This window comes from Trachemys scripta, chromosome 18, assembly GCF_013100865.1.
Source record: "Trachemys scripta elegans isolate TJP31775 chromosome 18, CAS_Tse_1.0, whole genome shotgun sequence".
NCBI lineage: Eukaryota > Metazoa > Chordata > Testudines > Emydidae > Trachemys > Trachemys scripta.
The window spans coordinates 9,435,957-9,462,438 of NC_048315.1; the positions used below are offsets into that span (position 1 = coordinate 9,435,957).

Genomic DNA, 26,482 nt, shown 5'->3' on the forward strand with positions numbered 1-26,482 from the left:
GCTCTCTAAACTACAGCAGTAAACGTAAGCATTTAAAAAGCAAATCAAAGGATTATGATATGTTGGTGTAGAATGGTGGTGTGTACACACACACACACACACACACAAAAGCTGTGACTAAAGCTTTAAGGTAGGGAGACGAGAGGGGATTGTAGAGAGAGACCCACCACCTCCTCAGGGGCATGGAGAAAGGGTTGGGTTCAGGCTGACCTCCATGTTGGTCCTCTCAGGACAGGGAATACACCGGAGCTCAGTGGCCTACTCCCACGTTTTCCTGTTCTTCATGCCCGTCTGACTCAGCTGATGCTCAGGTGTCGCTGAGAATGGAATTTGGATTCTGAGGGAGAACTTTGTTGCCTGAAAGCGAGTTCTGCAGGGGGAAAAATGACCCTGCCCTGCCTCAAATGTGACTGATAACCTCCATAGAATAAATATGGGGGGAAGGGGGTCTCTTTAAAAAGACGGAGTGGACGGACAACTTGTGTCCTGCTGGGTGAAGCATTCTGAATTTATACTGATGGCCATGTGTGTATTTGGTAACCAGCTGGACCCAATACACCTCTACCCCGATATAACGCTGTCCTCGGGAGCCAAAAAATCTTACTGTGTTATAGGTGAAACCGCCTTATATCAAACTTGCTATGATCCACCGGAGTGTGCAGCCCCGCCCCCCCGAAGCACTGCTTTACCGCGTTATATCCGAATTCGTGTTATATCGGGTCGTGTTATATCGGGGTAGAGGTGTACTTGCAATTGTTACTCCCTGTTTGCCCTCTGTCTGATATGCTGTGCCTGTACTGTCGGTCTTTAATCTCTCGGCAGTCCCATGCTTTCTGAGCTAGTCATTAAATGTCTCCTGCTGTAGTGTACATGCTAAATGCATAGTTGCTGACTCTCACAATATTTGGTGTGTTTTCACCAGCTCCTTGAGGCAAGCAGTAACATGAAAATCTCACTTTAAGCTTTAATTTTTTTTTTTTTAGTTTATAGCTCTCATGGGTTTGGAGAAAGCTTGGAAATGGGACCTGAAGGTACCCAAGAGGGTTAAAAACCAGAAGGCAAATAAGATTTTTTTTTTTTTAAAGAACTGTGTTGTAGATTTTTTAGAAGACAGGCTCATGATTTTGGGGCCTGGCACATGATATTTTAAAAAATGTTTGGGGTTCACAATACCATGAATGTTCTAACGGTGAGCCAAGTATGTATGTCATGTAGGCGAGCATTCTGCGTGGGTGATGGGGTTCCCTAAACTCATTGGGGCCCAATTCTGCTCCCGCTGAAGTCCAGTGGGTCATCCGCACAGATCTCTTTGCAAGCTTGAGTCAATAGTATGTTACACACTCAAATCTAGTCCACAAGCACACAGTGTTCTCACTGTAAAGGCATCATTTATTATAACACGGTGTCGGTCAAAGGGGAATACAGAATTCAAAACATACAAAGTGCTTATGTATTTTTGAGCCTCGTTGACACGTGCTCTGTAACAGCAGCAAGACATATCTGAGTGCCATCCTATGAAGCAGGATTTGCGACTGCATCTTCTTAGTTTGCAGGCAACAAATATTCCAACTTTAGAATGATTACATTACTTGGTGTGAAGTTTGCTACAAATGGAAATCATCAGCATGACCAGCATTTAAAAGCAACACAACCATCAAGTTAAAGTGGTATTATATACACTAAAACAAATCCGTATAAATACATACACATATAAACAATCCATTGCACAAAAATATTGTTCTAAATCACTTATAAAAATCTGAATTTCCCTTGTGAGCAGATCTTATGCTGTATTTAAATAAAAACTACAGGCATTTACCCTCTCCTAACACACATTAAAAAATCAGTTGCACCTGACCTATTATCAAGGTTATAATAAAATAGACATTAAAAAGAAGTCACAAATAAATAGTAATAAAGGCTTAATTACATTAAAAAGTCGCCTTTTCTTTAAGGCTAAGCTTTTAAGGGTCAAATTCTGCCAGCAAATGTATGCGCGTGCCTTGACATGCATTGGAAGGAGAATTTGACCCTTTGCTGTTTGAAAATGATCACACAGGTTCAAATGTTGGCTAAAACATTAACTGTTGAGTGGTTCTTGGGCTGGTGGGTTTCAAAGTGCTTGCATTTCTCTTGCCCTCATGTGGAACCATAGCCCCAAATATGTCCTCATGGTATCGCTTTTGGCTCTGTAAAAATCAGAGAGACAGAACAAAAACATCAGTTTGGCTTCCCATTATTTAACAAATTGGCGGCTCATTTTTCAGTTCCTTTAGGTTTGTTCTACTGACTAGTGATGGTGAACTTTTGGTGGTGGGAATACTTTGCTTTGAAGGATGTATTCCTAAGAGCTCTAGGATAAGCTGAACTTCGTAGCTCTTGTCACTGGGCACCATTCCAAAACCACAAGGCAGCCAGCCAGGTCTAGTATCTATGTGCAGTGTTCCTTCCCTTCTCAAATTCACCGCCCGTCCTCTCTGGGTGAACAGAGCCTGAAAATGTTGAGGTTCAAGTCATGCTGCAAAGCCGATCATAGCTATTTGTGGGCAAATCCTGCCCCTTTGAATGTCCAGGGTCAAAGTGGGGCAGGATATTGCGAATCAGTTTAGGGGTAGAATACTGTAATCAGTACATGCACCCTGAGCATTCGCCACAGGTGCATTATATAAATGGAAATAAATCACCCGGCCTTGCATTCTAATTCAGAATGTCTGACAAATGTACACACTTACATTTATTGTTTCCTATAATTGTTGCCCTGTCCATTGCATCTCGATCACTACACTGAAGTCTGGTTTAACTCACGCAGGGACTCTTTAGCTTGAACCCTGACTACAGTGAGCACGTGAGCATGCACATCTGGCTTCTACACCTACCTTCAGCTGGAAGATATAGTCTTCAGCCTGTTCCTCTGTCAGCTTCAGTTTCTTTGTGAACATCTCTTTCAAGGTCTGGGCGACGTCCCTGGCCATGCGCAGGTCCCCGCAGACATACAAATGACCTTCATCTTCATGTAAGGCTTGGTGCACTTCTGCCTCCAGCTTGCTTTGAAGAATGTCTTGAACATAGACCTTAAGAGGAGAAGGGGGGAGAAGTCAAATAAAGTCCACTTAATGCTGTCTGAGATCATGGGTTATCTAGACTTGGAGCAGACTTACACAACCCCATAATTTCACATTAAGGCTCTGACTCCCTCAGTCTAGTCAAACTCTAATCTGTCCAAGAGCAGAGAGGAGAAATGGCGTTAAGCCACCTTTTAAACTACCCTGATCTTGTGGCTGGGCCAGTCCCTTGCATAAGTTAGAGCAGCCTTCGGGCTGCTCTAATTTTCACCCAGCTGTCCACAGCCCCAATAAACCATTCAGATAGCTGGGGATTGTCAGGGCATAGGGACATGCCAGGCACACACTCCTATAGCCACAGTTGGAGAGAGGGTGGCTTAGGTGTCACAGGTTATTGCCATCCAAGGATTCTCCTCAGGAGGGGGAATTCCCAGAGCACCTGCTCTGCTGGTTTTCTGGCTGCACCATTTCAGTGACCATGGCAAAGTGATTAGAACTGGAGCCAACATCTGCCCCAAGAGGTACAATGTGCAGGTCTGAACTTGTCCTGGGCATTTAGGGCTGGGGTTCTGACTGAGTTCTAGCTTCACAGACAATTGTCCATCTGAAGCTTGAATTTGGATACTCCTGTTATCTTCCTTCTATGGGCCAATAATGTAAAGCTTAGATAGATACAGCTTTGCCCTTGATTTCAGTAGGAGCAGACTGGCTCCACTCCTTTGAAGAAAATGGCATTCTTCACTCAGGGATGACACGTAGAAACACAACATTGAACCCTTTCAAAGGAGAACTTTAAACAGTGCTCAAGCCTTAGCGTGGGGGAGGAAGGGATCTGTATCCCCCTTTCTAGAGGGCAGAGGAATGACGCTTACTTTAGCTTGGCCGGGTTGCCGTGAGTAGGCTGTGTAGACCTCTTTCAGCACTCCTTTTCTTTTCATTTCTTGAGTTTCTTCTCTGTAGAGATGATCCATGTCTGGCTGCCGGCAGCCAAACAACAATGTCATGCCGCTGCCTTTAATTCCTGAAACCAACATTGGAAAGTTGTTTTAGTCTTTTAATGTTAGCCCAATTATCTGCAATTACAGTGGCAACAGAGGGCCCCGTTGTCTCAGCAGCTAGTCATGCAATGCAAGGACAGGAGGCTATTTTCCAACCATGTGTGTATGAGAGCGAGAGCGAGCGAGCGATGTTCTGCTTTAAGTACACGCAGCATAATTTAACTCTACAAAATGTCACTGGGAGAAGCTCAACTCATTTTATACGAACAAGCAGGGACACTGCAAAATTCCAGTTGCTTGTTGAAGTGGGTTGTAAGATCACAAAGAACCTTCTCTCTCCGCGACGAGCCCCTGTGTAAGAGGCAGAGCCGTTCGTGTTCTGCTACCTGCTAGTGCAACTGAAGGTATCCGGCATCCCAAAGAGGGTGGGAAGGAGGCAGGGCTATTGAATCTCTTTTGTGTGTGTGTGTGTGTGTGTGTGTGTGTGTGTGTGTGTGTGTGTGTGTGTGTGTGTGTGTGAAATCCTTCTCAAAGCTCTTCCTGGGTTGGTGAATGTCTGCAATGCTCCTTGCTCAGGGCTAGCACTTCCAGGCAAACATTTTTACAGCTGCTTGTATGTCAAGTTAGTGCCAACAGCATCATGCAATGGACATTTCTGGATGAATGACGTCCTTGGGGGGACAGGGCTCCTCATGGGGGTAATTCCCACTGTACCTTTCTTTTCTAAGTCACAGAGGCGCTGTTGCCAGAAGCTTCTGAATGGAGCGATTCCTGTTCCCGGGCCAATCAGAATGCAGGGCTTGGCGGGGTCCTTCGGAAGCTGGAATCCGCTAGCACTAATGTCAATAAAATGTGAGACTGTGGTTAGGAAAAACATCCTATGGAGTAAATCCATTCCCACCAAGCTCCCTGAATAATGCTTACCAACTATCTATCACGAGGGGCCTGAATTTCCACTCTGTTACACTGCAATCAACAGAGTTACACCAGGGTAAATCTGGTGGTTAGAGGATGGAGAATCGGGCCCTCTATTTTCAAGGCATGGTGAAAACGCTAATCCTGCCCATTCCCCTCTGACGTAGGGAAGTGTTATTACCCCCGTTTTGCAGAAGCGCACACATAGGGTCAAATCACAAAGTGGTGGGTTAGAAGTCAGGAGTGTTTGGCTCCCAGTCCCCGATCAATCCATTAGACCATGTTGCCTTGCAATATGTATGGATATTATTATTATTAGAGAGATTGTTATATAATGGAGCTGAACTAAGTACTGATATTTTCCCATTGGCGTGCTATAAGACAGTACACTCACCTGCGCACAAAGCATGGGACCGTCTCCTTAAGATCCATCGTATTCAGCCATGTGCTGCACACACCATGGTGCAAAGGACCTTGGCCATCTAACAGGAGGAATGGAAAATGCATCTATGAATATTTTCCCCCCCAAAAAATGTCAACTACTTTTTTTAGACATTGAACTGATATCAAAACAAAATTGGTGTGTAAATAAATTGGTGTCTACTAACTTAATATCCTGCAGCTAATCTTTGTTTTTTACCAGTCCAACAGTAGTGTTCCCTATTTAGACTTCAGATTTTCATTATCCATTTATATTCTGCATGTATCAACTCATAGAGCAGCAGCATAAAATAAACTCTTAGCTAAAATGGTATGTTTTATACCATATGGTGGATCCAGTTTACTTAATCATTGTCACCCTAAATTGCATCAAACTAAAGAATAAATGCAAGTAATAATTACCCCTGGTCCTGTAGTTGACCACGGCAACTGTCAAATGGATCTCTTTGGGCGTCATGTCCCGTGAAGAGCTAATGGAATAGTACCGGGGTTTCAGCAGAGGCAGCTGCGTTAGTAAAAAAGACGTGGAGACTTGGGTGGAGGGAAACTCTTTCAGTACCTCCAAAATGGTGGGGCTGTTGAAAAACTTCCACTTGTTGTACTCCTCTGAACTCTGAAAGCCAAACATAGCCACAAATGTGAACAAGGAACTTTGAGTCTCATTGGGGTTAGGAGCAGGGAGATTGGAAAGGTCACTTGTGGAATAAGTTTCAGGCTTGCGGTAAATTAAACTAATTATAGGTATGCTTCAGATAAAAGGAAGCTACCTCAATCCTTAGTCCGCTCTAGAATGCGACTTAGACTGAGTGGTTTGAAAACATTGGGATTTTTTAATTTAACATCTGGAATTAGAAGCTCTGAAATACCTCCCAGAGGTTGTTCTCCCAGTCTGGCTGACTGGGCCTGGATGTGGAAGTAGAAGAGGGAGCCTATTTTTTTGTTTTTTTTAAGCCCTATCTTGCCGGACCTCCACATAGGCATATGTGCTCTGATCCTAAAAGCTACTGAGCAGCTGTTGAACTCAACAGACACTCATCTGGACCTTGAACTTTCAGCTGGTTATTTCTACGTTGGAAATTCAGAAATCCCTTCTCTTTGCTTTACCAAACTGTCTGCCAGTGCCCTTGGATAACATCTTCCACTTGTTGACTTCAAAATCCTTAATTGAATTAATTCTCACCACCCCCCTTGGGGGACAAGGAAGTAGTATTATTATACCCTTTCAACACAGGCACAGACAGGCTACGTGACCTGCCCAGAATCACTCAGGAAATCTCCTACTGTGGGAAGTCTTTCATACACTATTTCCTGATTCCCACTCCTGGGCTTTAGCCACAAGACCATCCTTCCTATTATCAAGGATGGTCTTGGAATAATGCATCTTATACAGCAAATGGAAAACAGCTATTCTTCATTATTCCATGCATTTCTATAGCCTTCATCACAGCAGTGGAGGGGCACTGACCCCTCAATGCCTAAGTCAAGTCCTAACACTCACATGACATAAGACATCCAGTCTGTGTTTGTCTCCTTCCTCTGTTGCGAGCTGGGAGAGTTTTTTTAGCAGATGTTGGGAGGGTGGTGTAGTGATATCCAGGAAATACGTCAGGGCTTGGGAAAGTGTGCAGGGCGGAATTTTCTTGTCACTGGTCCAGTAGCCACCTGGAAATGTAAGGAACGCTTGAGAACACTTTTTCCAAGGAGTCTGTCAGCTGGAAGTGCTGTGCAGATCTCCGTGCAGTTGAAAGGAGGCTGCCTGCAGTTAACCATGTATCACATCTAGAACACAGACTTCAGTTGAGAGGAGTGTCTACTAAGGAAACAAGCCTACTGAAAGATAATATTTCAGGTGATCAACACCAAAAGCTATGGGATAGCAGTGCGAGGTGTTCCTAGAGGAATTTGCTTTTTAAAGGCTGTAATGGAGCTAGGTTGATTTACACCAGCTGAGGATCTGGCCTTCTGTATATGCACTGAATCACAGATGATGATGATAGAACGCTCCTTTTAAACAAAGGGAACTGCTTAAACTACCATCTCTCTGCAAAAAAGTCTATCATTTAGCAAGCGTCTGCTCCAGAGCAGGGAGAGACATGGAAACCTCTTTTAGGAGACTGATTATATGTTATGTAGCAATGAACACCCTGTATCAATTAGCGTAATTGCAGTCACTAGCCAGGTTCTGATCTCAGTTACTGTGTCAATCCAGGATCACTCCATTAGCCCTCGTGACGTTACTGTGGATTTTCTTCAGTGCAACTGAAATCAGAACCTAGCATCAGAAAAATAACTAAAAATTAGGAGTTTATAGAGTAAAACCCTTAGCAGCCACCACTTCTTGCCTAAGAACCGACTCGGAAGACAACAGAAGAACCAATGAATATATATTTTGATTTAATGCATTTCAGTGAGGTGAGTTTTTTTTTTTCTTTGCTTTAAAAGAAAACTCTTGCGGTGGATTATGGAAAATATCTGTAAAACATTCATTGCCCTGTAGCTGCGGTACCGCCAACTTACCATCATTGCAGGTTTCCAGTCTGATGATCTGATCAGTTGGTGGTGCATCCTTAACGTGCTCAATGATGCCACTGACTAATTCTGGCTGGTTGCCTGGGAAAATCCCAACATGTTCTCCAGGCAGATAGTGCACTTCCTGATTAGTCTCACAGGAAAGCTTAAGTAGGATGGTAACACGACTGAAATATAAGAAGACGAGATCAGATGAGTCACGGTTATGTTGGCAGGATTTCCCTTTGACAGTGCAGAATTATACACCTTCAAAGTGGCAATCGGCAAGCGTTGGTTTGTGTTAATTTATGGAGACTTCATCAAACTACAGTCTGGTTAAGCTAAGCGTCTTAATCAAAACGAGTAAGGTCTTCAAGATCTCTGATCAGCATGCATGAACCCAAATAGATGAGCCACTGGAAAGGTCATGGTGCGCCAGTGAAGGCTGAATGGTTTGCATCACTAAGCCAGATGGCTTCCTGTACGAAGACTGTATTTAGAATGAGGAAGAAAGGGACTTATTTGAGGATACTGGGAAGTCTTTTAAGGATTCTATTTCTAACACGGATATTGTTGTTGGAAATGCTTGCAACTCATCCTTTTGAGCTTGTTTGTGCATTGTTATGGCTCAGTTTGCATTATAGTAAGATTACAAACTAGTTATTTGAGTTATGTTTTTTCCATTCCTTTTTCTCCAAGGGGACACATTTTTCTGAATTAACTAGCAATTCACATTGGATTTGGTGAATTAATCAGGGAGAAGGTTTCTGTCAGATTCCACGTTTAGCGTCAAAATGCTTTGTGTTGTTTGCCTGTTTGGTCTGAAATTCAGACCTCCTTCTCAAACGCCTACAAGGACAGCAATGCTTGGATCTCAGGATTTATTTTAAAGTTCTAGCAAAAGCAAATATTAAAATACCTAAAAGATCTAGGTGCCATACCTGGATTTTAAACTTTGCAGATTCTGCCTGAACTTGAGCTTCATGGGAATCACATCTTTTGCGTGTATGTTTCCAAGTGCTGTGGGTGGGGGGGAAAAGAGGTCATGGTTAATCCAAGTTTTATTGATTCAATTTATTTTAGATGTCGTCATGTAATTGTGGAAAAGTCCTGAGCTGTTTTTGACCCAAGGCACCTCCAGCTTTATGAGTAGTTAATTGCCCTATGATGAAGATAAATGCTATGGTGATGCGCAAGTATGAGACCCTATATAAACAAACGTATTTAGAGAACACACTGCACCACTGTTTGTGCTCCTTCTATGACGGAAAACAGATCATTCAATCCTTGGCCTTTCTTCTGAGGCTGACAACATGGCTGCCAGTTGTGGTGTTTTTTGTGATGTCTTATAGAACTTAAAATAAGACAGACAATGAATTATCCCATCTCAATTAGGGCCTTGCTGCTTCTACCAACTTGGTAGAACATCAATGCGATCATCCCGCGTTGTCAGAGCTGATCTCATTCCTAAATCCTCCTTAAAGCCTGGGCATATGAGATGCAGAATAGGCAGAGTGAGAGAGAGAAAGAGAAGGTACCTTTACTCAAGTCCAAAGGCTGGGAGTCATGTGCTATCCTGTAATTCTTGGGATTCCAGGTTTCATTTGAGGTGTAAACCTTGGGTAACTGAATACTATTTTTTCCACGGATGTCAAAAGTCTCACAGGCAGTCTTAAAAAAAAAAAATTAATCTGAAGATTATTCATGTTAAAATTTGCCATTTTTTTTTAGTGTTCACTGATAATATTGTGTAGCATCCATCTCAAACAATACAAATTAAGAATAGTCATAGTCATTATATCAAGTAGAGTACACGGATCAGATTTTGATTTCACTTATTCCTAACGTGACTAGATTTCTTCACTGACTTCAGTGGGATTGCTGCCAATCCGCACCAGTCTAACTGAGCTAGGATCTGGTTAGAAAAACTGTTAGGGCTGATTTCTGCCCCCCTGCGTATCCTACCACACAAGTAATCCCATTGAAATGGAACTATACGCAAGGTGGCAGAACTGGGCTCTTTGAAATAAGACAGTGTCCCAAATCACACCTGAACTTTGGGAGCTCAAAATCCAAACCTAGATGCAGATCTTCATTCTTGCAAATAGTTCCTGTCATTATAATGAATGGAACCGAAACGCTGGATGCAAAGCGACATCCCCAACATTGTGTGGCATTGAAATCCAGATCTGAAATGGGCAGTTGGGTCCCATCATTAGTAGTAATTGTGTGTTGTAGCTTTTTCCCCACAAGTTTCTTTACAGGGACAATTTAGCTAGTGAAGAGCCAGGAAAAAATAGATGCAGTAGGTCTCGGGACAGCTGTTATATACTGTAGTTACCTTGAATGCATTCACTGCCCAGGTGCGAAAGGCTTCTTCCTGTCCATTGAGTTCGTCCCCTTCACCTGTTTGGGTGAGCGGAGAGGCGCCTAACTGTGCAAGTTTTTGGTCAATGGCATGAGCGAAGGCACAAAACTCTGGATACATGGTTGACCCCAGGCCAAATACAGCATATCTGCACAAAGAGACATCAATGAGTCTTGGGAGGATCGAGTTAGTGCTCCTCATTGAACAGCATGATCCATTAAAGGCAATCGGTATGATCAGATGCAAATTAGAGGATCTCTTACCTGAATTTTTTGCTCATCTTTTTCAGAGTGAACAGGGCATTCTTCAATTTCTGTATAAAATAAATAAAATATTTCATGTTGCACAAATACTTTTATTTTACATTATCTCTAGGGGCAGGCCAGATTCAAAGATTTCCCCATTGGGTTTAATGGGCTTCGGATCAGGCTCTAACACCAATTTCTCAGTTAAATGTTACCTTTCCATTGCCTGGAGAGTCACCATTTCCGAAAGTGCTGGTCACGACTAGAAGGAGGGTTTCTTTTTCCAGGTCACTGAGCTTGTATTCATCCATGCAGAGGACCTGGAAGAGATCAAGTTCATAAGAGATTGTTATGGGGCATAAATGAGGACCTTTAGAGAGCTACGGTATTTTCAGGTCACTGCTGACCCAACCTGGGCGGTGGTGTGAGCTCGCCCACAGGGCAGCGGGCATGAGTTCTGTTGGTTGCCCTGCCACTGTGTGACTTTGCTCAAGTCACTTTGCCTCCGTTTCCCTTCCCACCCCATGTCTGTCTTTTTCTATTTAGACTGTGAGGCCTAGATCCTCGGCTGTATTTAGGCACCTCCCTCCCATTGAAAAAATCAATGGATGTTAGGTACCTAGGTACCTTTTTGAGATCCGGGCCTGAGTTCTCAGGGAAGGGACTCTGTGTTTGTACGTGTATAGCATCTACCAATATGGGGTCCCCTCTCAGCTGTGGCCTCTGAGCTGTACATATAGCAATAAATCCTCACTGTGGTCCTCAGATCCGTCTGCAATTACTGCTATTTTTTCCCCCACAGCAGCAATGACCTGGTTGAAGGTGAAGTGTGAAGCTTTCTAAGTTAGCATAGAGCTCTCTGACGCAGGTAGGAACGGATGCAATAAATGTCATCCTCTACTGTGAGAATTTGTCATTTATCCAAATTGTATGACTTCATGTGTTAGATAGGAATTCGTGCTGCAGTTGTAGGATCAGATTTTTTCACTGACTGATGCCATTAAATGGGTGTCAGAGGATGGAAAATAGTGTTTCCTCTTGAAACAATAGTCTGTGACTAACCAAGAATGAGTTGCAAGGTACACCGAAAATACACATTCTGGCCAGAGCTTGCATTCCTTGGGCATGTAAAATCTCCAGGGAATGTTTGCGACATCTTGTAGATGCTGGTAGTGCTGAGTTTTCTAACTCTTGTTCTCTAGTGGGTAAAGATTTCTCTCCACACTGCATAGATGTGCAAGGGAGGTTTCAGGGAGCGGGATAGACTCTTACCTTGGTGTTGAAGGCGCAATTGAACAAGGCACACAGGTTGTTGGCCAGCGTTTCAGATTTCCCAGTCTCCGTTGCATAGATCACGGTTGCCTTGGTCCTGGCCGCCATCGTTTTCCGCATCAATGTAGATGCAAAGAACGCAGCCCTGGGAAAAGTCATATGCAGCTTGTCATTTATTCACCAAAACATTCTGACCTGATTTACAAAAATATGGGGAAAGGCTGACTTGGAGGATGGCTTGGGGCATTCACTTGGGGGATTCTCCAGGGGAATATAGTTGAGATTGGCCTAAACAAACATTTCAGATGTGAACAGCATCAAATTGTGGGTCATCTGGGTCCAGATCCAAATGATTCAATTGGCCCTGGTTGCTGTAATGAGCCAAACCAAAAACCTGGAACTGGAGTGCCTCCACCCTAACTTTTGGATGGGATGGAATGGATCTTCATGGTTCAAGCCCACACATATAATATTTAGGCTTTTTATCAGGGCAACTTACTTCGCCAAAACTCTAAACTTGATCTCCCTTTTCTTTGGCCTGCGTTTCTCATCGTGCCAGACATGTGTTTTCCAAGCATCCACCTGGAAAGAGACATAAGATACAGGTCTGAGATCTTAAAAAGAATACATACACAATTTGTTTTACACAGATCGAGTCATTCCTTGAAAAGGTCAGGTTATTTTGGGCATCTACATCTATGATCCATTCTGCAAGCCCAAGCCTGCTCCCATCTACTTCAGAAATGCAAGATCAGCCTCTACGTTGTGTCCAAGTGCATTTTCATGACCGTTTGGGAGTATACTCTTAATGATATATTCTTAACAGGAACTACTGGCCTTTCTCTTCCCTCCCCACCCCCCGCAAAATATTAGAAACCCTACAATGACGGTATGTAGCCATCAGTTAGTTTTACTTCACAGGCACTATGACTGGCAGTTAATGTGAATGACAGTGTTTTTAGGTCCGGCAGCATATTACTTATTTAGTTATTTGTATTCTCGTCGTATGTAGGAGCCTCAGTAACAGACAAGGACCCCATTGTGTGAAGTGCTGTATGACCCCTGGATAGAACGGACCTTTTGTGTTTTTTTAAGTTGTCTGCTGAGATCATTTGGTGGCCCTTACCTGGTAATAGTAGAAAGGTGTGAGGACGTAGTTGAGCATCTCCTGGTGAAACACTGGGGTGATGCTGCCTGATATCGGAGGCACGAGCCAGACCCAGTCGGCTGGGCACCCTCCTCGAAGGCGGTACTCGTTCTGCATGTATTTCATGAAAGACTCCGCCGCGGAGTGGTGATCCATGATGGTGACGTTCTGTTTCTAAAAGAGTTGTATAGAGAAGTCCATAAGCTGATTGTGCCCCGGGTCACGGATCTTCACAAATAGGTGCAATAACTATCTAAGGGGTTTATGTCATGTCCATCACAGTGCTTCCCAAGTGGGCTTTATGGTACCTTCTGCTTTTCTCCCTGCACTGGTTATATATAGAAGGCTTTTCCCTGGTGGAATATGTATTAAGGGGACCTTATGTCTTACTCAGAAGCATCCATTGCTAACAATCATTAGAGACTGGCACTGCACTAGACGGCTCCTTGACTTGCTCTGCTGCAGCTCGCTTTATAGTCCTGAAGATCAGTGTTTTCCCCCCTGCGGTTTATTGCCCCAGCATCGGGCGAGCAAGTTAACCAATGCCTCTGATTCATTTGCCCACCTTTTGACTTGTTTTGGCTTAAACAAGTGGCATTGGAAACAAAGCTGTTAATCAAAGGGTGCCTTTTAGCACCTCACTAGGAAGTCAGAATGGGATGATTGAACTTTTTCCACAACGTCCCACCCCGTCCCATTTTTAACTGGCAGCCAGGGGAAGAATGGCTACCCCTTATACGCTGCATTCATGGGGTGAAAATAAAGGGCCTCGTGTAAAACAGGAGCAATTCCACTGGAGGCTGGTTGCTGTAAAACTGTTGCAAGGGAGAGGAGACTCAGGCCCCGGGTGTTTGATGTCTCTTCGTGTATCTGTCACTGACTTACTTGGAAACTATGAAGCACAGCAACATTAATCTCGATCACCGCTCGATCTTTCCATAATGAGGAAAGTTTGTTGGTTTCCAGACCCATCCTTCTGCCTACTTCCTACATGTGGGGAAAAAAAAGAGGAAAAAACAAATTTAATACTCAGGACAAAGATCTGAGTCAAAATTTGTGTGTGGGTGGGGTGTTCAGCGATGGGGAGGGGGTTTCCCACTGGGTTATATGGGATTAAATGGGAGCTGTCCTCTATTATTATTTGTATTGTTGCATCTGGAAGCTCCAGGCATGGACCAGGAACCCAGTGTGCTAGGCAGGGCTATTCTGGGGCCCTACGCAGTCCCCCTACGCGGGGGGGGGGGCTGGCTTGGAGGGCAGGAGGGAACCACCCCAGCACTCACAGCTGGGGCTGGGTCGCTCCACTTCCCGCTGCCAGTGAGCACAGGCCCAGCCCTGCTGCAGTCCTCAGCGGAATGGGGCAGGTGCGGGAAGAGGCGGGGCGGAGCAGGGGCGGGAGGATTTGGGAGGGGTAGAGTAAGGGTGGGGCTGGGGCAGAGCGGAGGTAGGAAGAAGCAGGGCTGGGGCAGAGGCTATGGGGAAGAGGTGGAGCAGGGGCTGGAGCAGCACACAGCTGCGCAGGATTTCCTGGTACCCTACGCAGCTGTGTACTTTGCGTATGGGTAATGACGGCCCCGGTGCTAGGTGCTGTACAAAGACGACACCCCCCCCCAAAAAAAGCTTACAATATTAAAAAACAACCGCCCCTTCACATGGGCTACTAATAACACGAGTGTAGTAAAGCAGAAAGAGTTTTTAAATTTGCTTTTTGCCATGAACGACTCTTTCCTAATCAATTTGCATTTCTTTCGACTCTACGCTAGTTCTCCCACCATTGCTGTCCCCAGTGGAGCTGAACTAGCAACAGTGAGACCGTTAAGAAACCGCTTGGTAGAGGCCAGGCCCAACCTGCCCGGGGCTCAGTGTAAAATCTGGTGCTCTTCCTTGCCTCTTCTACACAGGTGCATTAAAAACCCTCTCGAAGATTACCTTCAGGATATTGTAGCGCTGTACGTCACAGAAGTCTCGCACGCCTATCTCTGTCCCCATGTACCAGCCGTTAAAAGGGCAAGCTGTAAATTCCAGGCCCCCCACTTCAAGCAGCATGTTGGCGACAGCAGGCAGCGCGTACCACTTCAAATCGAGCTCCTTAAACCATTCATACCTTTTTAAAGAAACATTTTGAACCGTTAGTTAAGAATCTTCGCTGTCTCTCCTTCTGAGCACAACCAATGCCAATCAGGGAATAGACAGGAACAGTCCTGTCTGTAACTCAGCAATGCAACACAGGCTTGCAAATGTTCACCACAAACTTTTCACTAGCCATGTGAAAATCAAGAATTCCTTGCTGAAGAAACTGGTGCATAACATCAAAGAATTTTTGAGCTCTTTGCAGTCTCTTCACAAAATAGACAAGACAAGAACAATAATAGAGAGAAACTGAATAAATTAGTTGCTCATCTCTAATCTCTGTAAACTATTTGGCAAATGCTACAGTAGGTAACACAGTACAGGAATTATACAGAGAGAGCAAGAGGGTAGACCAGGAAATGAAACCTACAATAACCAGATCTTCAGCTGGTGCAAATCAGCATAACTCCACTGAAGGCAGCAGAGTAACGTTGATTTATAACAACTGAGGATCTGGCTCTACATAATGGCCCCTCTCATGAGTCATCAGCAGGGTTTCAACCTTCAATCCCAAAGCACAGACCTGTACCACTAGATTTTAAGGAATAAGTCTATTGGCTGGTAGCTGTCGTAGGTAGATTGCTGTCCTCAATGATTCAGCAAAGCACTTGTCCCTCCAGCTCAAGCATGTGTTTTTCAGTAGGACTCCTTGCATGTTTAAGATTAAGGCCCCAATTCAGGCCTGTCCTGAACTTTCATGTGCATAAGTCCCATTCACTTGAGTTGGACATGACTTTAATATATGGAGATAGACTTATCTCATAGAACTGGAAGGGACCCTGAAAGGTCATCGAGTCCAGCCCCCTGCCTTCACTAGCAGGACCAAGTACTGATTTTGCCCCAGATCCCTAAGTGGCCCCTTCAAGGATTGAACTCACAATCCTGGGTTTAGCAGGCCAATGCTCAAACCACTGAACTATCCCTCCCCCAACATAAGCACATGCTTAAAGGCTGTCCCGACTAGCAGTACTTTCCTGAATCAGGATGCAAATGCTTTGCTGAACAGCGTTGGTCTTGCTTAAATGCTTGGGTGAATCAGAGGCTTGTTGAGTGCAAGAAGACCCACACCCTACAAGTGTATTACAATAGCACTCTACTGTACACTATTTAAAAGCAATGGACTTTTGACTGACTATGACTAAAACAGAGATGAGAACTCCCAAATACTTCCTGCAAAAATGCTATTCTCCTACATTCATTTCAATGTAACTTAGCTGCTATAACATACATTTTTTTCTCTTGGGTTAATTTAACATAATTTCACCTGAACGAAGAACTAATAAAGGAACCCGCCACAGGTCACAAGCTAATAAACTGGGCCGAACAATAGCCTAGTAGTCAAGCTACGGCACAGAAACGATTATCTAAATCCAGCATGCTTACTTTGGATGTTCCATTGACACTTCAAGGACAAGTTCTGGCGGCAGTTCAAATATTTCCGGGTCTTGGCCGTTTGCTTGGAGAACCAGTGGAACGACATCAAAGCGACCATATTTGGGCTTCCACCCAAGCTCGATGCACAACTGTAAGTGAAGAAAGTGGGTTTTGTGTAGGGTTTTTTTTTCCCCCCATGGATTTGAAGACAAAAGCATGTTAACTCTTTACATGCTGTCTAATGTTAAAGACTACATTCCCCTGTTCCAATAAAGCCATGCTGTGTTCGCGTAGGGCTCCATTGTATGCCCTGATCAAGGGGTAGTACATAAATTGCCTCATCCCAGAGGTAGGCCTAGGCGGTAGCGTGCCTCAGAGACAACCCTACCTTGCTCTGGGACGGAGGGAGTAATTTGCTGCAGGACTATAATAGCAATAAATTTCACCCTCCTTTCCCCCCATGCTAGGTAAGATGTTCTGGTTGGTGCATTGGAGCCAAGGCTCCACCCATTCCTTTCGCCCACCCTCATTTCTCCCTCCTGCTCCAGGAAGGTACAGAACAAAAGGTGTCCACGAAGCACAATGAAAGTCTTCCATTGACCTTAATGGGAGTTTGATCAGATCTGTAGAATATTTTTGACCAATAGAATATAGAGGGCCACATAGTACCTACAATCGATTAGATCGACAAATATCTAAAATCCAATAGATGAGCTAGATAAGAGGGATGGTTATTTGAGTTCTGTTTGAACGCTTACCTGTGTAAACTCCACAGTAGCTGGGTCTCCCAAGATGGAGCCATCTGGCATTTGGTACCCAGCATATCGGATGAGTTGGCTGTTCCACAAACGGAAATCATGTTTCCCATCAGTCCTCTGAGGGAAGACCGTGATGGCCGATCTACCAGAGAGATTAACTCCCATTAAAACACAGCAAGTCCTATGCTTTTGGATTATTTTTTAAATTGTTCGCGCTACTAGCTAATTTACATTTTGTAAACAAATTAAAAACCCAACAAAAACCTAAAAACCCTCATTTTCCAGGGATTGTGCAACTTACAAACCTTCAAGAAATGATGATACAGGATAAAGGGGGGAATTAAGGATGGAGACAGGGGACCAAAACTTCTAGACACTCCAGAGTTTTTGTAGGGGCAGAGGGAGGGGGGGTTTTGAATGTAAACCCAGATCTGGATCCAAAGATTGGTGTTTGGAATACCAAAGTTGGAATAAAAGAGCACATACCTGATGTTTCCATTGTTTGTGGCGTATTCAAGATGACGACAGATGTGTTCAAACATTTCCTTGGCTGTAGTACAGTTACGTGCATCAAACACCTATATATTCCCAGAAGAAATACGTGAAAAAATTGATTTAGGAATGATGATTTAGAATTATTTTTCTAATGAAGTTCATTATCATAATTTAAGGTTAAGGTGCAATGGCTTAGACTAGTATCTGGATATAGGATTTCACTTTTAGCTCATCTAACAAGGGTTAATCTTAATCTTTCGATATGGGCCCAATAAACATATTTGTGCTTTGCTGTAATATCAGGAGATGCATTTCCTCCTGTTGCTTAGCAGATTTTTAAGATGTTTTGAACCATATAAAATTATTTGATTTGGCTCTGGAATGAGGAAGCAGTTTGCATTGTCTGAAATACAGGCCGTATCCTCAGCTGGTGTAACTTGGCGTAGGCCTGTTGAAGCCAATGTCGCGATGCTGATTTACAGAAGCTGCTGACCTGCTTGCCCCTAGATTTCTATAATCAGTCAGTCACCTGTAGGTTGGACCATTGTATTCTCCCGATGCATCTCGGAGCATTTCTCCAGGCCTGTTTGGTTGCAAAAATGAGTTCCTCTTTTGTCAGCTGGTAGGTTCCTGTTGTTTCTATCTCTTCGGTTACTGATTGCATTCGCTGCTGGTGTTCTTCTGGTTGTGGCCTGTAGAATAGGAAACAATCATCAAGAGACGCAATGAGCTGTGCTTTAGGCAGAACTAATTTTGTTCACAAAGGTGATTGCCGAAATATTGTGTTGTGGGTCAAGAGGGTGGATGGATGTAACTGAGGGCAGAATTTAAGCACTCTGATTATAAGGAACTCCTCCATTAAGCAGAGGATTTAGACAGATGGGGTTAGCTTTTGCCACAGAAGAGAGAGAGAGAGTGCTTCATAGGATTCACTTAGGCGCCTGTGCAAGTCGTTATTTGGCACATATGGATGTTGCAAGAGAATATCCATAGATGGGCTGGCCTCATAGTTCAACACCTGGAAATGAAATAGATCTATCCAAAATACGCCATCAACGGTGAAAATATTTGCCACCTCTCACTGACCTCTGCGTCCTAGAGGAAAGTGCCACCATGTGTCCCATCTCCCTTCTGCTGCATCTCACGCCTCTCCCCAAAGTGCCATATTTCTCTATTGTTATGATCGACTACTTGGTATTTTTAAGCAATGGAAAGAAATGGATTATCTAAGTGCAGGGCATGAGTGTGGGGGAGACAGGGCCACTGCTATAACAACTGCGGTCAGATCATCCTAGTTCCTTCTGGCCTCCAAATCTCTGAGCTGTCCTTGTTGAGTGTGAATGGCAGATTAATTAACTTATTCAGGAGCAAACAGTGCTGGAAAGGCTAAGCTGTAATGTTTTAACCTTGGTGCAGCTCCCATCTCCATGATGCTTCATACATTAACGTAGGCTGCCTTTTTTTGCCTAGCTTCCCACGTTAACTTGTTTAGGAAGATGTGGACTTTCCAGGTTTGTATGATGAAAGCACTGGAAATCCATGGGTGGGAAAAATCCTGCTTTGGCAGAAGGAGGGTGGAGGTGGCCTAATGGTACCTCTTCTCTGAGTTCTATTATTTTAATACAGAAATATTTCTTTAGAGCAAAATGTGTAGAAAACGCCACACCAGGGAGGAGGTGCTGGGTAGTTCTCTTGGCCAGAGAAGCTAACCTCTCAAATTCTTTATGTTGATAACACAGAAAATGAAGACACAATATTGGGGAAATATTTATCGTGGCACAGACAAACTGGTTTGCCGGCTGATAAATAGGATGAAAATAGCCTGCTCCGTCTGAGAGCACATGTCGAGTTTCACCAGGATGAAAGATCAAGGGCAGCGCGTGAGACAGTGTAAATCTGTGAGATCAAATAGCCAAGTAGTGAGGTCACCTCTGAGTGGCTACAGGGAGATTTTGCCAATTGGATATTTCTGACCGTGAAAGCTGTTTGTACCTGAGACTGTGGTTTTCAGAAGGGCTTAGGTCTCAGAAATGAAGCCAGATTTTACCAGGAGCCTTGAGCTGCTTTGAAAATCTGGTCACTGAGCTCTTCTGAAAATGTGGCCTTCAGCCTCCTAGGACTGGATCACCCTCTCACATGTCAGTGTGACTTCAGTGGTGTTACTTACACTGGTGTGATGAGAAAGGAATCCGGACCAGAGGATCGAGTTCAGCATCTGGCAGTGGGATCAACTCCCTTTGATGTAAATGACACCGGGGTAAAGTTGGCCCATACTCTCATGTGTTTGTGCTGCTAGTGTGGGAATTTGTCATCGGTAACAAATGTACATTTTACTGCATTATTAGTTGACAAAGATTGTGATTCTGAAAACATGTATGCAGACATTGAGCTTTACTCCCATGAGTTATTCCCTTGATTTCAATGGGATTACTCATGGGAGTTAAAGTAAGCATGTGCCTAAGTGTTTGCTGCATCTGAATCAAACACAAGACCAGACTCAAACTGAGTCAATGACCCGACCAGGAGAGTGTGACTAAGAAGAAAGTGATTTAGAAATTAACTAAGATGCCAGGAATTCCTGAAAGTGCTTGTTTCTAACCATGAGATGAAGCAATTGCAAGTTGTTTAGTGTGATGAGATTTCATAAGCCCTTGATTACTACAAAGAGTAGTTTCTTATTATCATAACGTCACCATGAAAGCAGAACTTTAGAAGTCATAAAATTGCTGTCTGGGCAGCGTAAAAAGAGGAAAGGAAGCAGCTATACAATGATCTGCAAATCAGAGTCTCCTTTCATAAAAGTTAATGTGGGCCAATTTAAAATAAATAGTGTGTTAAATTCAAGAGCATCTGAATCACCGAAGTAGCTAACTAGGAGACCTAGTGCCTGATCCTGTTAAGTGCTGAGTTAGTCCTGGATGTGTTGAGCAGCTTTAATTCCCACTGGCTTCAGGAGTCGCTCAGTATCTTGTAGGATCAAACTTGTATTTACTAATCCCTAAGGCCTTGAAATGGTGGAACTTGAGATGGACTCAAATGTTCCAGCGTTTCCCACGTGTTCACCCAAAGCGGTAAACTCACCCCCCTTCTCCATCCGGAGAACTATAGAATACAGCGTCTTCTATGATGCTAGGAAAGTCACCTGAGCATGCTGATGGGGAGAGAATGAGAGGACTCTGCCATGCTGGATGGCAGCGAGTTGCCTAGAAGGCCAGCAACTTTATAAGGAGTCCTAAACCATGGGAAATGTTGACATAACATGTACCGCCCTTGAGCAAAGGGTGCCAGAACACGGAGAGAGTGCATTGAAAACAACGCCAAAGTAAAAGCCGTATCCGCATTATAAGGCTGGTCTCAATGGGCATTACTCCACTCTAGCGCTGTGTTACCTTTCCCTGGTGAGAAACCAGACCTGGAGAGACTTGTTTATACAGGGATGGTAACACTGTTTTTAAGAAGAGTCTTATCTAAGCTGCATCTGCCTCAGGAGGGTTGACAGTCAAAACCAGATTGCACAACTAAGCACTCAATAAAGTCCGTTCCTATATTCACTGAGGAGGGTGGGGACCTACAGGTAAAAATAGCACCTACCATTTCAGCATATTATTAGTACAACTAACTCACTAACAACCCATAATTCTTGTTCCTTTTGTTTGACCAGATGGTGTGTGGTAGGGGAGTTTGCAGCTCAGGATGAAAGAATACTAAGAGGCATTCACATCCCATAGATAGAGCAATTAATTCAAGAATGAAGTTAAAATGGCCTTACTCTTTAAATGAATTGTAGTATTGATTGATGAATTCTATCGCCTGGGGTAAAATCTCTTCCGGTGGGACTGGACTGTCTCGGGGGCCTTTCACCAAGCCTTTGGGGTTCATGAGGGCCCCCTGGCAGGCCTTGGCCTTGCAGTTGAGAACCTGCAAAGACAGGGAAATGTTAAAAACGACAATGGCACCCCGCCAGGGAAAGTTGTCCATTAAAGTTTCATGGTCTTACCCCCTTTGCCGTCTGGTGCAACGTGTCGTGAAAGCTGGTTCCATTTTCCCAGTTTTTAATTTTTAAATGTCTCGGACACCCAAATATTTGGCTCCTGGGTTGGATGCCATTCTGCGGAGGTTTCTGAGCAAAGAGAAAATGAAAATACAAATAATCTTTGAATTCATCATGTAACATTAAAACATTGGACTAAATTTATCCCTGGTGTAAGTGCCAATCAACGGAGTTTCATCAGGGAAGACTTTGGCCCATTCTGCTTGCTAAGCAGTTAATTAGGATTTAAGGGACAGATTGTGGAAACTTTATTCACCCAAGTGAGCCCTTATGCATGTGAGTGTGAAATTACCCACATATCTGGTCCTAAATGAACAAGGAAGGAGTCAGATTTTTCACACGCTCCCTGTTTGAGCAATACCTTACTCTGCAAGTAGTCCCAGAGATTTCACTGGGATTTCTCAATGTGTGTTAATTGTGGTGGTCCAAGGGAAACAATGAACTGGATGGTCTTAGAAATAAGACACGCTTGTAAATTAACACTGGGATTTTCAAAGGAGACTAAGGGAGTTAGGCAGTCAAATCCCACTGGAATATGAGTTGGGCATCTAACTCCCTTAGGCACATTAAAGTTTTGGGTTGCACAAAATGAACAATTTGGTGACACAGACATGAATTCGCAAAACGTTCTGGTGTCACTGAATCTGTTCCTCCCACCCCCCTCGAGAGGGGGGGGCACACACAAAAATTCAGCTGAAAAATTTCACTCAGCTGTCACTGCGACCCCTTAGCATCCAGTACCGAAGTTAGAAATAGATTGTCTCCTCTCACTGACCTCTCCTGCAGTTATGATGCGCGGCATCTCATCCTGTTTGTTGCTCAGATCATTTAGCTTGGTGGCTTCTTCTTTCATGAAGCTTTGAAATAAATAAGCAGAATCTGATTTAGTACAAGAGGCTCAGTTTTTAACCCATTACCGTTTACTTGTGGGGTGAGTAGGGAGATGCCTAACACTGCGTCTGAAAACAATACCAGCTCAATAAGCCATGTGTTCCCAACTCAAGGGAACTGGAAACAGGTAGCGGGGTTGTGGCCACCGTTTCCATATTGCTGTGCCCTAGAATATAAAAGGCCACTGCTATAAACTAAACAAAGGAAATGCATCAAGAAGCTACAGCTATGAACTAGTCATAGGAAACCGACAAAGAGAAGGAAAATGTTGAAGATTTTGTTTTCTTCAGGGAATAGCTGCATGAACCTTTCAAATAGGTCCAACCTCACGGTGCATTAAGCAAACGGCTTGCTTTCTTATACAGGAAACTAAGGAAGTCTATGCAAAAGGCCTGACTTTTGAACTCTGTTCTTCCTTTTTTAATTTGGATGCAAGATTTGAGAAGATGAGAGCTAGCCTGACAATCCTGGAGCAAAAGAGTCTGCTTTTGACTGGCGGCGATGGCCTTTAGCTAATGTACATCTTAGGGCCAGATTGTGTGTTCTTTGCTCTGACTGGTGAGCCGTGACTCCAGTGGGAGTCAGGTTCAGGATTCTTTATTTCTGGTGTAAATAACTTTCCCTGATAATAGTGAAAAATGGGGAGCCCGGGAGGGGGTGAAGGCATCAAATTTTGGTGGACCCTAGGCACCAAAATGAGTGAAATCCTTTGAAATGAGGGACATTTGAGAAGCGTGCACCGTCTTTCATGCAAGGTGTATCCCAAAATACTTTATGGAGCTAATTAGTACAATTACAAGGTTAATAAATAACTTTGCCGAAGTTCACAACACACACACGAGTGGCCATCCATCACTTGCACCATTATATACATGATAAAAAGCAGAGACAATGTAAAAAAAAAAGAGAGAAAGTTTAAGGCAGGATGTATTATGTCACAGTGATGTGAGTAGGTCTCATAAGGGAAAACTAAAATTTACCTCGCCTATGTCAATTTGCAGCCAAGTGGCCTGTAGGAAAAGTTATCCCTCAAATTTTCTCCTTTAAAATGATTGCTTTGGCAGTTCTTTACTTGTACCTCTGAAACGTCTATGATCTTTCCTTCTTAAAGGAGGGAGAGTGTAGGAAAGCAGGAAGGGTGAAATTGAGAGGAGATCAATCTTACCTGTGAACCTTCAGGACTGCTTTTTCCACATTATTGTTGATATCCTCTTTGGGGGATGTGTTCCGACCTGTTTGGGGCCTGAATAGGAACTGCCAAGGGCACATCATTTTCGGTCTTTTAATTAGCCTGCTGTTTCCTAGCCCTGAAATCCTGGTTTAGGTAATGAGGGGATTCTCCTAAGGAAGGAAATAAAAGGAGGTTATACACGGTGCTTAATTTGTAATGAAAGAGGTGCTGGGGCTCAAGTCACTTTTTTTTTTTTTACATTCAGAATTGATGCACCAAGGCCAGAACTGCCGGGGCTATGAACTGCCAAGCCTAGAGGCATCAGGGCACATATTAAGCACTGGTTATACAGTTATACAACCTCCCTCTGTGATAAGATGAGGGAACGCCACAGGTTTACGGACCTGCTGTAGTTAATATCCTATGATTGAAAGCTAAACTGCCTACTAAGGTCCTGACTCAGCAAACACCCTAGGACTCCCTAGTTCAGTGCTTTGCTAAATCAGGGTCCAAATCCTGTTGTAAATACACACCAAATAAACTAGGGGTTCTCCATGCCAATCAGAAGCTGTAGACCTGTTTTATTCTACACCGGCTGCCTATTCCTAGGACACCACAGATAAAACAAATGTTTGCAATGAGGATCCAAAATGCTCAGATCAAATGAAATTCAGAGCATAATTAGGGTCTGGAAAACACATGAGTGTTCCAAGTTTAGCAGAAATACCCACTTTAAAAAAAAAGGGCTCTAAAGTTTTGTTTCTCGAAGGTTTGGGTGTCACAAAAATATTTTTCTTTATTTGAACCTCTATGTTTTGCAGGAAAACGAGGCAAAACCTGGCCTGCGTCATTCACACAACAAAGATTCCCAGCTGAAAGTTATTCTTCCTCAGGGAATGAAACCAAAAAACAACTTGCAGCACCTTAGAGACTGTCAGAGCCAAATGGAATGTGAAGTTTATGGATTCCAGGTTCTGTTCTAAATGTGGAACTGAGGAATCTTCCATGGGTACTAGATTTTTGTAAATAATATTATAGCATATCTATACCCATGCAGCAAACTAGTCAGAGTTTAGGATGATGCTCCATTAATTGTCACAGGCTGATCCTGATTTTATCTTGCTGTCCTTTTGGATTTGGGCTTTTCTGCTCATCTTTGACCCTAAAGTGAAGTTTTCCTCCTTGGGAAGACAGCAGCTTGATGGGTAAAAGTGAAGCTATTACATTGTTTAAGTTTTCTGTATAAGACAAATCAAAGACTGAGCTGTAGCCAAGAAGGTCAAAAGATAAGGAAAGAAAGAAAGAAAAACTTTCTTTTTTCTGTTATAAATTGTTTACTCTTTTTTTCTTTCTTTTTTTTTTTTTAATTGTGGTAACACTTACAAGCCCCAGTTGTGGCCTCTGTGTTAGGCGCTGTACACATCAAAAAACAAAGACAGTCCTGACCCCAAAAAGCTCACAATCTAAGTAGTTCAGTGTAAGAATTCAGAGCCAGATTTTGATACCCCGATTCACAGTGAGTAACCGCCCTGAAAAGAATGCAACTACTTGTGCTGTGAGGTACTACTCAATGTAGGGGTGTTAGATTCTGGCCCTTAATAAAGGTAAAAAGAAGAGGAAGAGATGGGTGTGTAACAAAAATATTTGCAGAGTTACCAAACTGGAAACAACGCGAGCACATTACAATGCGATACAAAACTAAACTCACCCTGTCATTCATTAAAAGCATCTGGGCTTTTAGGCTAATCAGAATTTTTTTTTAAAATCTTCTGATGGTATAGTTGTTGTGGATCGGTCTTAGAACAGCAGAGCTATCCTGGGATTTTGCCTGGGAGACCTGTGAACAGCCGCTTATACTGAAAAGTTGTAGGAAATCTTGTCACCCTATCTCAGCGCAGCCTGTCTAAGTGTGCTCTTTCTTAATTTCTCTTTTCCATTCATTGATGATCAAAATAAGTCCCTTGTTTCCTTAGATCCTTTTCAACAGGGTTAATTCAAAGAATATTTGTGGCACTGCTCTTCCTTGTAGCAAGGAGGATAAAGGTTTCAAGGCAGCATTACAGGGAACCAATTACTAAACCAGCACAGTTTTTTTAAGGAGAGAAAAAACATACAAACAGCAATAAAACTATTCCACTTGCAAGCAGATATAACTGCTTGGCCAGCTGCTCAGTTAAACATAAAGTTGCCTTACCTTGCTTCTAAGAGAGGTTTCTCCAAGTGTGCTGAGAGAGAGTTTTCTCTGCCAAAGTTTCTTTCCTTTAACCGTCGAGGTACTGTGTCCCTGTTGCAAGGCAAACTCATTTTATACTCTGCTGGGGTTCAGTATGCAAAGCAGAAGGACGATAATACATGGACAACATTGCAAAGGGAAATCCCTGAACCTGGGCTATTTTTCAGATCAAAAGGGAGTGGCTAATGCATGCTGTCACAGAGTGTTAGCTAACAATGCATCCACAGTTCCTGATATTTCATCAATTCTAAAACATATGAGCATCCCCTCCTCCACTGGCTGGTTGGCTGTCTGCTTTGGTAATCGCTTTAATGTGATATAATTTCCTGTGCTATAACCAGCCCTTTTACAGGAAAAGCTCTAGAGCAGGGGTGGCCACCCGGAGCCTGGTAAATTCTGGCTCCTTCTCAATGTACATTGCCA

General features: G+C 43.5%; 1 protein-coding gene across 1 annotated transcript; it reads right to left on the minus strand.

Annotated features, from left to right (window-relative positions):
• Positions 1-1,414: 1,414 nt before the first annotated feature.
• On the minus strand, positions 1,415-26,089 carry NOS2 (nitric oxide synthase 2). The gene is made up of 27 exons (XM_034752880.1): positions 26,021-26,089; positions 23,821-23,996; positions 22,540-22,621; positions 21,711-21,833; positions 21,483-21,631; positions 18,243-18,405; positions 17,705-17,796; positions 17,219-17,360; positions 16,470-16,609; positions 14,886-15,060; positions 13,842-13,943; positions 12,936-13,130; positions 12,309-12,391; positions 11,810-11,954; positions 10,753-10,857; positions 10,556-10,605; positions 10,266-10,440; positions 9,463-9,595; positions 8,866-8,944; positions 7,934-8,112; positions 6,909-7,078; positions 5,819-6,020; positions 5,370-5,457; positions 4,775-4,896; positions 3,935-4,083; positions 2,877-3,071; positions 1,415-2,189 (listed from the first exon to the last, which is right to left on the minus strand). The coding sequence occupies exons 2-27, from the start codon at positions 23,925-23,927 to the stop codon at positions 2,073-2,075; spliced, it is 3,462 nt and encodes a 1,153-aa protein (XP_034608771.1). The 5' UTR covers positions 23,928-23,996; positions 26,021-26,089; the 3' UTR covers positions 1,415-2,072.
• Positions 26,090-26,482: the final 393 nt, after the last annotated feature.